The sequence below is a fragment of the Larus michahellis genome, chromosome 3 (assembly GCF_964199755.1).
Source record: "Larus michahellis chromosome 3, bLarMic1.1, whole genome shotgun sequence".
Taxonomy (NCBI): Eukaryota; Metazoa; Chordata; class Aves; order Charadriiformes; family Laridae; genus Larus; species Larus michahellis.
In genome coordinates this window covers 41657081-41671821 of record NC_133898.1, presented here as the reverse complement: position 1 = coordinate 41671821, position 14741 = coordinate 41657081, and the positions used below count along the sequence as shown (strand labels likewise).

At 38.5% G+C, this 14741-nt stretch overlaps 1 protein-coding gene across 1 annotated transcript in view; it reads left to right on the top strand.

The window, feature by feature from the left end:
- The window catches only part of CRIM1 (cysteine rich transmembrane BMP regulator 1), a 192598-nt gene that overhangs the window by 142950 nt on the left and 34907 nt on the right, over positions 1 to 14741 (top strand). Inside the window, exon 8 of the mRNA XM_074579919.1 lies at positions 7261 to 7389. Coding sequence (XP_074436020.1) covers positions 7261 to 7389 — 129 coding nt within the window. The remainder of the gene's footprint in view (positions 1 to 7260; positions 7390 to 14741) is intronic.

The following is a 14741-nucleotide window of genomic DNA, read 5'->3' as shown; positions in this document are numbered from 1 at the left end:
AGCTGCTCTCCAGCAGGTCAGCCCCCGACCTGTACTGGTGCATGGGGTTATTCCTCCCCAGGTGCAGCACCCTACACTTGCCCTTATTGAATTTCATAAGGTTTCTCTCTGCCCAACTCTCCAGCCTGTCCAGGTCTCTCTGTATGGCGGCACAGCCTTCTGGTGTATCAGCCACTTCTCCTGTTTTGTATCATCAGCAAACTTGCTGAGGGTGCACTCTGTCCCTTCATCCAGGTCATTGATGAATATATTGAAGAGGACTGGACCCAGTACTGACCCCTGGGGATCACCACTTGTTACTGACCTCCAACTAAACTGTGGCATTAATCATGGCCCTCTGAGCTCTGTCTTTCAACCAGTTTTCTATCCACCCCACTGTCCATTCTTCCTAAGCTTCCCTATGAGGAGCCTGTGTCGAAAGCCTTGCTGAAGTCAAGGTAGACAACATCCAGTGCCCTCCCCTCATCTATCCATCCAGTCATGCCATTGTAGAAGGCTATCGGATTAGTCAAGCATGATTTCCCCTTGCAAATCAAGGGAAGTTAAATTAAATGTGGTTGTGACTGTCACTAAATAGTGGATTGTGGGGAGTTCAATTAAAGGTGGTCGTGACTGTCACTAAACAGCGCTTCAGAGAGAATTACTGTTATAACTGTCTGGAAGAAATTTTGCTTCTTGAATGAAAAGATACTCTTTAAGTCATTAAGTAGATTTCAGAGAGATGGTATTAGGCAAACATGTACTTGTATTGCAGAAGGAAGGTAATTGGTACTTGGCAAAATCATCAGAAGCTGAGATGTTTATGTTTGGATTTCAGTTCCCTGATTAGGATCCATCAAAGGTATTGCTGCTTTTACTAGAAATGTCCTGACTTTGCGTGAAGGTGAAATTCATGGAGTCATTCAAGTTGGAAAGGACCACTAGAGATTTTCTAGTCCTACCTCCTGCTCAAAGCAGGTCTGGTGACAGCAGGATCTCAGGGCCTCGTCTCAATTAAGTTTTGAGTATTTTTTGAAGGATTTGTGTATTTTGAAGGATGGAGATCTCATAAACTCTCTAGAGCTCTGTTGTAGTTTTACCACCCACGTGGTTTAAAAGGAAGAACAAAACAACTTACATCGAGTTGTAATTTCCTATGTTCATGCTCATATTCGTTGCCTCTCATCCTAGCCTGGAGCACCTCCAGGATGAGCCAGGCCTTGTACCCTCCAGTTAGGTAGTGGACGCCAGCAGTAGGATGCTCCCCTAGCCTTCTTTCTACAGGCCGAACAAGCCCTGGCCTCAGCCTGTCTTCGTATGCCACCGGTCAGCCCCTGACCAGCTTGGTGGCCTGTGCTGTGTTAGTGTCTCTCTGCTACTGAGGAGCCCAAAGCTGGACACTACTCCAGCTGTGGGCTCTCAAGGACTAAATAGAGGGGAAGCATCACTTCCCTCCACCTGCAGGCTCTGCTGCTGCTAATACAGGTCCCCCTTGTCCTTCATGCAAACCAAAAATGAATGCTTGGTGCTCTCATAATAAACGTGGCTTTGCAGTAGTGCAGTAAAGTGGAATCTCTCTTCATTTTCTGATATCAATATAATGTCTGGAGTTCAGATTTTGAACAACTAAGGGCATGGTAGGAAGATGGGTATAATTTCTCATTCTGGTACCAGCCTTAGGGAAGACTTTTACTATTATTTTTTTTAGTTATCTTTAAAATTAACTAAAGAATTATCTAAATGAAATCCCTAAAGTTAGAAGGAAAAATGAAATCTTCAGTGAACGGTTCATTTTTAACTTTCAGATAAACAGTAGAAGTCAACAAGATTGCAATAAATTGACTCAGATTTTTTTTTTGTTTGTTTTGATTTGTTTTGTTTTCCAGGGCTTCAACAATCAATGGTGAATTTTAGTTTTCTTTCTCTTTGTGGGGATAACTTCAATTGATTAAATAGCATGTATTAAAAAATTCTAATCCTAAGAAACTCTTTTTCCCCTGGTCTCAGTGAAACTTGGGTGCATCAGTTTCTCTCCTTTTCTGAATACTTCAGCTGAGCATTATCTTAAGACCTCAATACTCATCCAAGTATAACAAGATCTGTATATGAGGCACAGTACTAGACCAGACTGACCATCCTGTGTTCTTGTGTGTGTGTGTGTGTGTATGTTTATATACCTATAGTATTTCACCTTTTTAACAGAAGAAAATGTCTGCTCTTTGTAATACAAGCTTTGTCACATCACTCATAGGAGAAGTGGAAAGTTTTGTTCATATTACAAAAGTATCCTGGGTAGAAAAATGCCAGTGAAAATATGATCTTATTCCACCTTGACAACTTTTTTTTTTTTTGTGACATCCAGTTGTTGTTATTGGTACTGCCAATGGAGGTTCTGTAAGGACAAAGCCAGCAACAGGCATTGCTTGAATGTCACCATCTTCCCTTCTTTCCCCATAAACGTGCAGTTGATTTCAAGCTGGAATGAACGAGATTCAGGGTTTTGGTCACATACCATAGCATTTTTCAGTGGACCAGTCGGACTGACAGACCATCAGTGGCTAAAATATACCCACTGTGGATTTCAAAATTTTTGAAGATGTTCTTAAGTATATGGCAGTATGAAAAAAACAAACTTAATTCAACAATTAATCAGCAGGCAAATTAGTAATCATCTGCACTGAAATTCAGCATAGAAAGCACCAGGCTCAGAGAGAGTACATGGAAGCGAAATGTTCTAGTAGAAACCTGCATTTAACCTTATATAGAAGCACTTGACATCAGCAAAATCTGTGCTCTGTTAAAAAATCCGTTGTTTTCATCCAGACTCTCTTCAGTCCTCTTCTCTCTCTTTTTTTTTTTCTCTCTTTCTTTTTATGGTATAGCTTTATTGTTGGTAAAGCACACAGGCAGAAACAGCACTCGTTTTTCCCACCCATTGTCTGTGCATTTGTGCACTGGATCTTTCTTCTGCCATTTCTACCAAGAGCAGCGGTGAAAGCCTAGCTCAGATCATGCGGTGGTACATGCTTTTTCAAGCTTAGCTACTGCTTGCCTATTCACAGAATCACACATTCAAATAGCCAGAAGCCTGGCAGAGCAGAGCTGTCTTTATTTGTTGAGTCTTGTCTAGCGAAGTGAAAAGGGCTGATTTATTTTTTTTTATTTTTTTTTTTCTGGCTGCATTTTTGCACATGTGGGGGTAGGGAATGAAATTATTTCTTTTGTCCTCTACTTGCAGCTCATTGAGAAGCAGGCATGCATATAAAATTACTGTATCTCAGGGCTTACCTTTAGGGACAGGAGGGAGAAAAAACAGATTTGTAAGCTTGTCTGGAAACACTGAGGATGCTGAGAGCAGACACAAAAGCGGGAGGTAACAGAGTAATAAAACACAATGAATAGAGGACTAACAAAAACCTTTCAAATTAATATAATGACAGTTTAATTTTGTCCCTTGTAAGAAATACCACATTACTAGATGTATCAATGGGGAAAAAAAATTGTTGTGTCGGTGTGTCCAAGACACAAGAGCATCAAAACACAGAAGTATAGGTATGAAAGGGCACCATGAAAAATACATAACCAATATTCACTGTTTTTTTTTTCTACATATCAAATTATACCTGCAATTAAAAAGAAATTATGTTGAGGGGTGAACTTCAGTGATGGGGGGGTGTAACATAATCCTGTTTCTCTCTAGGTTTAGTTTATGCCTAAATGGATTGATGAATACTAACCTGCGTTTCAGCTTTCAGTGAGTTTTTGTGGGTTTCTTAACTATGTATTTTACCTAACTGTGCTGCAGTCAGATGGTAAAGCTACAGTCCTCTTCAGTTCTCCAGCTCATGTTACTGTCTCTGAACTTTGCTTTGGGTAGCATTAAAGATTCATATGATTTCTAGCGGTTTTAACTACCACTGAGTACAAGCATTACTGTGGCATTATAAGCATGAGTGTAGGGTATAAGTGTAAGCATGAGTGTAGGATTTGGGCTGGCTGACCAGTAACCTGAATGTACCTTCAGGGTAACTCTTCTATTCTGGTTTTTTGCATGCTTAGGGTATTTTGGTTAGAGAATGGAGTGAGGTAGGAAAGGAGGTTTTCGGAATAGGCTCCAGATGCTAAAAATCAGTTTGTTTGTAAAACTAGTTTATATATTCTGAGTCCTAAACAGACAGGATTAATGGTGTTTCTGGAATATATCATATTATTGGTATGTTCTTGATTCTTAAACTAATGGTTTGTTGAAGTTGCAAATGTTAAATATTAGACATGAGTATGATTTAGCCAGGTAGCTTACTGAATGAACTTGAAAACAAATAGGAAGAGTTCACTGAGATTGAAAGGAGTCTAGTTTGGGAATCCATGGATTCTAAAATACATTGATCATGATGGTAACTCTTCCATGCTACGTGTGCAAATTCAGAGCTGTGAAATGAAGAATTCACAGAAATTTATAAAATCTCTCCTTTGACCTTCAACATAATACACTATATTAAACTCTTAGAAAAAAATCTGAAAGAGCTTAAATTTAAGTTAGAAGGGATTTGAGTGGTCTGCAGAAACATGGATGCCATTATACATGTTTACAGCTTGTATTTGAACAAAGCTGGTGGTGGTGGTTTATATACTTACAAAGTTGTATAGCTGCTTTTCCTACAAAAATTACATAAGCAACAGAATTTGAACGTTACTCTGACACTTTCAGCAAAGTGAGGAATCTGAACCGTGACCTCTGAGTTAAGTTTGAAGTCTTCTAACTTCACTGTAGTGCATTTAATGCGTTTTTTCCCTCCAAACTCTGTACTTAGCTGACCTAATTTAAAAAGGATTAGAAATGTTCATCCACTGTATAAGCTGTTGGGAAGGGAAGAGTAGGGCTGGGGAGAAGCTATGAAAGCTGAAAACTGTGAAAGACAATGAAAGCAGAAAAGCTCATTCTCGTAATAGGATAATTTTCACTCAACTGGAAGGCATGGGTGCAAAAGCTGCCTGCTGGACATGGAGCCAATAGGCACAAAAATTTTTGTTTAGGTTAACAGTGAATACTTCTAACAACTTAATCAATGTTGTGTAGTATTTTGCCCACAGTCTAAGAGTAAAGACTAGCTGCCTTTAAGTAAGGATGGCAAAATCTGCCTTTCAATGTACTTGGTTTGAGGATGAGATATGGCAAGATATGGCCACTTCCAGTCCATTAAAACGTGCATACTGTGTAAAATATATTATGGTTTAGTGCCCTGATGGGTAGTATACCGTTTCTCCATATTTTCACAATTTATCAATACATATATTGAATTTTTTTAAAATATATGATTTCCTTTAAGTCTTCATTTCTTGAGATGGAGAAACAGGATAAACTCAAACAGTTGAAACAGTGAAAAGAAAGCTCACAGTTCTTTAAAAGTCATGCAATTTGTGTTTCCTGAATCCTTAGTATAGTGTTAATAGCACTCATAACTAAAAATCTGTTGGTTCTTAAGTGCTTGAGTTCTATGAAAAACACAAGATAGACCAAACTAGTCTCAAAGAGCAAAAATCATTCAGGAAAAGGCAGGTGTTTCATTCCTTCTGTTTCCTGTTTTGTGATGGCAGTGTTGAAGTTCCTTGTTATTTTCCTAAGTCTTTGGATATTGTTTTATTCTAACAACTTTGTATACTAAAACAGGTTAATATTTCTGTCTACCATATGCATTAAAACAAATTTCATACTCCAACATGGTTCCCAAAAGTAAGTCTTATACTCTTCATAAATACCTAATAATTGTCAATAACATCCTCAAAAAGCATGATCTGGTACTACAAAGTATAGAATCATAGGGTTGGAAGGGACCTCTGGAGATCATCTAGTCCAATCCCCCTGCCAGAGCAGGGTCACCTACAGCAGGTTGCACAGGAACGCGTCCAGGCGGGTTTTGAATGTCTCCAGAGTTGGAGACTCCACCACCTCTCTGGGCAGCCTGTTCCAGGGCTCTGCCACCCTCAAAGGAAAGAAGTTCCTCCTCATGTTTAGGTGGAACTTCCTATGCTCAAGTTTGTGCCCTTTACCTCTTGTCCTGTCCCCGGGCACCACTGAAAAGAGCCTGGCCCCATCCTCCTGACACCCACCCTTTAAGTATTTATAAGTGTTGATAAGATCCCCCCTCAGCCTTCTTTTTTCCAAACTGAAGAGACCCAAATCGCTCAGTCTTTTTTCATAAGAGAGGTGTTCGAGTCCCCTGATCATCTTGGTAGCTCTCTGCTGCACCCTCTCCAGCAGTTCCCTGTCCTTCTTGATCCGGGGAGCCCGGAACTGGACACAGTACTCCAGATGCGGCCTCACCAAGGCAGAGTAGAGGGGGAGGATGACCTCCGTCGACCTGCTGGCCACACTCTTCTTGGTGCACCCCAGGATGCCATTGACCGCCTTGGCCCCAAGGGCACATTGCTGGCTCATGGGCATCCTGTTGTCCACCAGGACTCCCAGGTCTCTTTCAGCTGAGCTGCTCTCCAGCAGGTCAGCCCCCAACCTGTACTGGTGCATGGGGTTATTCCTCCCCAGGTGCAGCACCCTACACTTGCCCTTGTTGAATTTCATAAGGTTCCTCTCTGCCCAAATCTCCAACCTGTCTAGGTCTCTCTGTATGGCCAACAGCCTTCTCGTGTGTCAGCCACCCCCCCCACCCCCCCCATACACCGTAGGAAGTAATGTTTTCGATGAATAGACATGTTAAATGGTTTCCAGAGGTCTTTCACACACAGTCTATCTTACATTTCCTTTTGGTATTCAGAGTCTTTTATGCTTTAAATTTCGTCAGAAGTGGTCTTATTCACACAGAGAATGATTTGATCTACTGAGTCACATGCTTTGATTTGCAGCTTGGTACTGTCAATCAACTGAGCTTTGGAGAAAGCTCTGTTTGGTTTCTAAAGTTAAAAAATCTGCATGAAGTTTTGATGAAATACTTCTGGAGGAAAGTGGGCAAAATAAGTATTCACAGTAGGTTTTAAACTGCATATGCTGGAAAGCTGATTTCATAGTGAACAAAAAAAATGCAGTATTTTTTTCGTGTTTCAATATTTTAAAAATTTTATGCAGCTTAATACTGTTTGTGATGGGCGTACATCACTTCAAAACAAAGTCTGTCTTGAATTGTTCTAGAAGTACCAAGAATATTCATTAATCAGAAGCAAAATTAATTAAAAATTATTCCCTTCACTATTGCATTCTATATGCCTTTTTGTGAACTTAGTTAAAATACTGAAGTAATCTCAAATGTATTTTTTTTTCTCTACCTTCAGAACCAACATACATCACAATAGGTCCACCCACCTGTGAGATCTTGGTGAACTGCACTTTGACTGAAAAAGACTGTATCTACAGCTTCAAACTGGACCAAAATGGTTGCCGCATTTGTCAGTGCAAAACTAGTGAGTATGCGAAAATACAGTGGCTCGTACCTTTTATATCCAGCTGTATGTGAAAATGCTAGTATGCTGGTTTTTCCATTCATAATGTTGATTATATGTTGTGTTCATATGCATGTGCTTTATAGTTGTTCATCTTTAAAGAATAGGTTCCTGATTTCTCACACTGCTTGTTTGCTTGCTTAAAATGTGTTTGGGGGCAAACATAAAATGTCTGACTTCAGGTAAAAATTAACAGCTAGGTAGAAGAGGTAGTAATTTGGGACTTAATGTTTATTCAGACTTTGAGAAGTCTGATAAGTCTTCCACATTTCATTTTCCTCTGTGTATGTAAAGAGTTTGAGAGAATCTGAACTTCAAAAACTCCTATTGCTAGACATCCTATTTTAAATTTAGCTTTTTTTCCCCTCAAAACTTAGGGTTTGAGGATAAATGTTTGAAAATTCTATGCCGTGGGGGGAGGGGAGGGGGCATGGGGTGTGTTTGTATATATACAAACATATCCATATATAACTCTATTTCTGTAACATATTCTTACATTTATATTAGATATATAAAAAATACTTTAATTAGGATTTATGCAGGCTTTAACATCTATTTCTTCCCCAAGGAAAATCACTGTGCCTTGCAAGAACTTTGTGTGTACCAGTGAAGCAGCAAAAATGTATTTTCTGTGTGTTTCCTTAAGAATTCAATGTTTACAGATGAAATATAAAGCAAGGTCAGGTTGGTTGTTGGAATTGCCCAATAAAAGACACCTGTGGAGTACTAATCTCAGCTGCAGGATGCACCACTCTGGCCAACAGCCCAGCCTAGGAGTGGGTTTAAACTCTCGTTGTAATTTTATTGTAGTTCTGCAGCTTCGTTGTAGCCTCTGAGGCTTTTACAACTAAAGTATTACTCTGTTCCTCTTCTTTTGATTTCAGTCCGCCCGTTCTCAGCCACTTTCTAAACCCATATTTCTTCATTGGTTTAGAAACCAACTTCTACTGTGTCCCCAGTAGAAATGGTCAAAATAAAACTCTTAGTTGCTACAAACTAAAGAGTTTTAGGATTGGATTGGTATTCTGCTTAAGGAGTAAGAGGGTTTGTCCTGACCTTTTAAACGTTGTTTTTTTTTTTTTTCTGGGGAACTGTGGTTTTTTTATTTCCATAAGGTAAAGGACAGGACATCTTAATAATAAGTAAATATTTGGCAAACAGTAATATCATTATGGTAATACAGAAATAATACCTTTGATTACAAATTGTATTAGTGGCAAGGACAACTTTCTGTAGATTGCATCCAAGCTGTCGCATACGTGCCTTGCTTAGTTCTTCCAAAGAACAAAATTAGAAATGTTAAGTTCTGCTTTTAACCTTGTAATTTGATTTTCCTTCTTTTTTTTTATTGATGTTAAATTGATTGGGGAGTTTGACACAAACAAGAAGATGGATGGACTCGGCAAATTTCATCATCTCTGCCTATGCATGCAGTCCTTTCCTCCAGTTTGGTGCACAGGAGACTCAACACTCCAAAGGATCATTTCTTTTGTCCTAAGTTACCAGATTGCACGCATACACATACCACATCCCAGGAAATCTCTGTTCTTGCTTGGAGTGTTTCTGATTAAATAGTGCTTAAGAACCTATCTATTCAAGGGAATTTTTCACTTGCCAGATTTGCTTAAAATTATTTTCATTTTGCAGTAGCAAACTGTCTGGAGCAAACTTAATAGTATCATTTATCTGTCATCTTTTTTTCAGTTAAATAACTTGAATTGTAGATTGCTTAAAATCTCCTCAGTCATTCAGAAAGGGGGGAGCCTTTATTTTCTAAAGAAGTGAAGAAAAATAACAGCTTGGAAGTCTTCATCACTTGGTGGTTATCAGTCAAAATGACAGAAATAGAATTTTTCTGTCAAGTAATCTCTCTTGCTTGCAAGGCTCTGGACAACTGAGTGTGTGAGCACCGAAAAAAAAGGAGTTTTAGGTAAAATATGCTGAAAACATACTGTGCTAGTTCTCTGTGTTTTGAGATCCTATGTACTTTCACGTGCAAAACCGACTTAGTTGCATCTTGGCTGTCTAAGAACATGAAAATGTCTATTATCTTTAGGCCGTGTAGACTTGTGGATTTTTGGGAACATCACTATCTTTATAGTGCAGCCACTTGTTTCTTGCTGGTCTAAGCTGCTCGACTGAGTCAGATTTAAAGTGCCTCAGTGAAGGAGGCCCACAGACCCCCCATTACCATTTGAAGTCATCGTATCTTAAGTCTACTAATCTCTTTCTCATAAAGTTTCCTTTCTTGCTAATTTATCTAATCTCTCTGCTGAAGATTAATTATACTTCAGTCTGTTTCAGCCAAGGACATCGAGTAAAGCTGTAAATTGTTCCTCATTATTACCTTCATTTACATTCCTGTAGCCAGAAATCACTACAGTAGGTTTATTAGAAATAATTTTCTAAGCATGATATCATGAAACTTGTTTGGGGCTTTATTGTAATTTAGTTTCAAGCTAACTACAGAATGAGAAGGAAGAAAGAAGCAATTCATAACATTTTTAGAATATGATTTTAATAGCAGTAAGTTTACTTTGTCCTTTATCCTTCTTCCTGTTTTTGCAGTGAACGCAAAAACATGCTGTAACAACATGCAGTGAAAACAAACATGCTGTAAAGTAAAATAAAATTAAAAAAGCAGAGGCAGACCACAGTTGTAAGAGAAGAGAGGAAAAAACCTGCCACTGAGCAAAGGGTGAGCACAGATAGATATGGGAAAAAGGTTCCAGTGAGTAGAGATGGAACCACAAATGATGAGGGAGAAAGAAGGATTATATGGACCGGGAGCATATAGAAACTGAAATAGTACTACAAAAGGATAAAAGCAAAAAAGTATAATCCAGGATATAGGAAGAACTGCTGCAAAATACCAACAAAACTGAAAACAGTAGGAAAATCATTAAATGCATTAACGGATTAACGGCAGGGGGTGGGGTGTGGGGGGAAGTAAGATGATATAAGATGATACAAGAACAAGAAACAAATAGCAAAAAGTAAATAAGCAAAAAATGGTTACTCGTAGGGTGCAGCAATTCCTATTGTGTTTTGAATGTCGAGGCCTTTGCTTTTGTAGGGAGAACTTGGGGGAATGAAACAAGACCAGTGATCGGCTCTTTGTGAGGCAGGACTCCTGTTGCTCCAAAGGCGACTAACGGGCACACTGAAATAATGCCTGTGGTGATTGCAGTAATACAGGACTTAAAATCTGGTTGCTGCTGCTGGACACTAAATCATTCTTTGGTGAGAATCTGCAGTGAGGGCCTGTATTTGATTCTATTTATCTGGCCTTGTCTATTCCCTGTATTATATCCATGAAAAAGAAAAAGCCTTTAAAATCTCTCCTGCAACTTAGTCTATAGCTTTTTACCCCAAATGAACTGAATGTGAAGTACTGTTCGGGGTATAACTGTGAGCATGTATGGCTTTAGTATTTTTTAACCTTTCAAATCTTGAGTGACATCAGAGCATTGCTATCAAATTTAAAAATCATTTGCTTCATTTAGAAGGCTTACCTTTGCAGTTACAAGATGTAACTGTCATGCAATTTCTTTAATTCCAGACTGATTATGGGGAGATGCAGTTGTAGAAGGCTGAGAAGAGTCGTTTTCCCTGCCCATCGTAGTGCATCATCAGCCACTTCGTGTTGTAGTCTCTTTTGCCTGTGAAAGCAAACCATGAAGTCACTATTTGAAAATTAAAAATCTTGGCATATTATGTGTTTGCACAGTTCTCTGGACATAAAACCACCCCTTTCCCCCAAACACACTCTATAGAGATACAGAAATATTTTTGGAAGAGTGTTGATATCTCTTCCTTAAATGAGAAGAAAATGTATTCTACCATGGAGTTAAAAGGAGGTACTGTCATTCACTCTATACTAGAAGACATACGCAGTGTGGACTTCAACATTCTGGCGAGTCAGACCACCTCCCTTTATAGCTGATGAAGTGGAGTGGAATGCCGACATGGAATTTGGGTTTGGCAGAGTGGGACTTGGTTTAGTTGTGTAGGCGTTCAAAGGCAGGATTGGAAGGTTTGGGAAAAGTTAGGTAGATGCATCTATGGGCTGTCTATAAATAGGAGTGGTTAAGGCTCTGAAAAAGCGTATGGAGTGACGATGGGAAAGAAAAACGCTGCAGGAACTACAATGGGAGAATACATCTCAGCTGCTTTTTTCTGTGTGTTAACATTCAAGAGTTAGCATTTGGGATGGGTTTTCCTAACTCTTCCTAGGCAAAATTTGAACATTTCATTCCTTTATGCATGTAAATAGTTACATGCTCAGAGATGTGTTATTAACACTTCAAAATTCCTTCAGTTTTAATTTTGTCCATTTAAACAAACGTGTTTTATGTTTATTTTGATATGAAACTGAGGTGGGACAAATAATCGCACACACTAATAATGCAAAATGTACTCTTCGGACAATGTAAAATTCCTGGAAATAGTAAAGTAAAATATAAATCAGGTAACACTTTTCTATTTTAGTAATAATTATCTCCCATTGTTACCTTGATTTAGCCACAAATTGGATGGGGAAAAGAATTATAAAAACAAAGACAGTCCAGGTAGTCTCCCTTAGTGCAATGAGAGCACATCTTGATTTTTTTTAAATAATTTTGTAGACCTGGCAGAAAAAGGATGTTTTATTATCCTTTTGCAGTGATACAAAAGGGAATAGCTATTATACATTAGACCTCAGTTGGTGAAATACAGCCACAGAAAATTGGGCATGAAACATGTTTCTTAAAAATGTAATGCTACATATTCTAAGTAGAATAGAAATATTAACTCTAAGTACACATGTGGAAGATGGTGGAGGTGCTCCCTGAAGAGGGTGAAATGATCACGAACCGCTCATGCCAAATAAACATTATCTGTCTTTTCACTAGAAGTCTTTGGCAGGGATCTCTGAAGATTACAACAATGTATTGGTTTTAGTAATGTTTACAATATATCTAATGCAATAGAAGCAGATAAGACTTTCACTTGACTTATGAAAAAAAACCAAAACAATGTGCTGCTAGAAGGTTTATGGAAGCTTGATCATTTTTCAGTTATTCCACCTTTGAGATACCACTGCTGCAAATCCATTTTCATGAAGTCGTGTTGTATGTGAATCCTAGAGTTGTTTAGAGCAAGTATCCAAGCGGGTCATTTGCCTCAATGGACTCATGAGATTATTTTTTTTAAACAGGGTTTTCTAGCATCGCAGTGCCCAGTCCCTTCATTTTTATCCAGCTTTTGTGAATCGTGAGTTAATTCTGACAAAAGGAGGGAGGGTTAGTGTGGATCTGTGGAGGCAATATATTCAGAGAATTCCAGTTACTGATAAGTAACCTAGTTTTCTCCTTCATAAATTTGCCTCCCCAGATCCCCACCCCTGAAGATTAACCAGCAGTAGCAATCCACACCGAGAGGACGGCTGAGGAGTGCTTAATTATAAAGGTACTGTGAAACAGTTCTCCTGATATGATCTAGCCTCAGCGTCAAGAAAATAATGATGGTAAAGGTATGTAGATAGCTTTGTGTAGCCACACTACAAATTTTCCAAAAAAAATGGACACCAGCCTAAGATTAAGTTGAAATACTGACGTAATTCTTGTCAAGTATCTATTGATATTCTCTGGCAGTTATTTTTTTATCTTTTAGTTTTCAATCCTCTAATTCAAAGTATTTCAACAGGCTGTGCATCTCTAGAATGCATTTTCAAAAGTTTCTGATGATTTTTGGTCTTTACAGTACAATTATCAGTGTGTCCATATGGAAAATATTAAATTGGAGAAAAATGAATCACTCAGTTTAAGAGCTTAGAGTTTTTTTTACGTGCCATATATATATGCTAGAAGAAGGAAATTGAGAAGTCTTTTTTTAAAATGACTTAGTTGGAATTACAGCCAAGCTATTAGAAGTTCAAACAGAAGACATTTTTTAGATCTAAGCATGCAATTCATGGAACTGAGTTTTGTTTACTTTTCAGTTTGATTTTCAAGCAATATTTTGTAACATTTCAAATATTCATAGGCTCATGCAAGGTGGGGATGTGAACACTCTGAAATCAGGAATAAATCATGCATCTGATGGTTTGAATTTAGGCCAAAGAGTTGTGATTCCTTTTGAGATACATTGCCTCTGAAATACCGTACCTGAGAAGGACAGATTGCGTTTATCTGAAGTCAGTGACTGTGGAGTGAATCCTCAGAAATGCAAAGATTGCTAACATTGCATATACTGGGACAGAATTTTGTTGTTGCCTTGTTTGCAGGGTGAGCCCTGGGCTACAGTAGGTCATGTTGATGTATCAACTGCTGCTACATGCTAATTTTCGTACGTAGCTTTCATTCCTTTAGCTGCCAATGACTTGGTGTTACAGCAGTCTGAAAGCCTTTTAAAATAAGAGTTGATGTTAGTGTTGAGAATCAGATACTTAGTGGAAAAGTTTTAGAACACCAGATGGTTTGTGTGCAGTGTGCTGTGTAGAGCCCCACCATATCTTGGTAATCATCTCTTCTTACGACAAGACTTTCTTCTTCAGAGAGTATTGTCTCATCCCCTATATTCCATTCTCCTTAAGCAGCATTGTGCTCTTCTGAAACTCCAGTATTTGTTTTATTATCATCTTGAGTTTATGAAACTGCTTGTGAGTGGGTGAAGAAAGGCGGGGAAAAGAGGGAGTTTATAGGCAACGGTGACGAGGCTTGAAAACCTTGGTGCTAATATTTGTTTGCTCGTTAATAATTCACAAATGGTTTTTGGAAGACCAATTCATCGTCAACTGGTCTTTCCCTTTCTACTTGTTTTTTTCCAACAGCATCTTATTAAATTGATCCAAATGAATACACTACTTTGAAATTCCCATATCCAGGTCAGCATATATAATGTGTTAAAATTGTTGCAAACTACCAAATGAAGTATTTGCTAGAACTACAGTGTTTAGAGGGGTCAAAGTCTATAAGCAATAGCTTTTGCCAGTATCGCGAGGTCTAGTGAATACTGTGACTGGAAATGTGGATGTGTTGGTAACTGACTTTCCTGCTGCTTTTGCGGTCATGGGTTGCACATGGGAAAGAAAACTGCATGGTCTTATTGTGTGGGCTGGATTCACTGCTATAAGAATTCAGTGCATGTTTGTCCTCAAGTGAGTATTTGTTCCCAGCAGGAGGCTATTTTAATAATGTCGTTGGTTGAGGACAAAGAGCTTTTCCATGATTATTGTCCTAGCCTTCTGCTGTACTTACTTCAGTTGAAATTATTTCAGAATTTTATGTGGTATTTCAGTTACTGTCCTCACATTAAAAAGCTAAGTATTT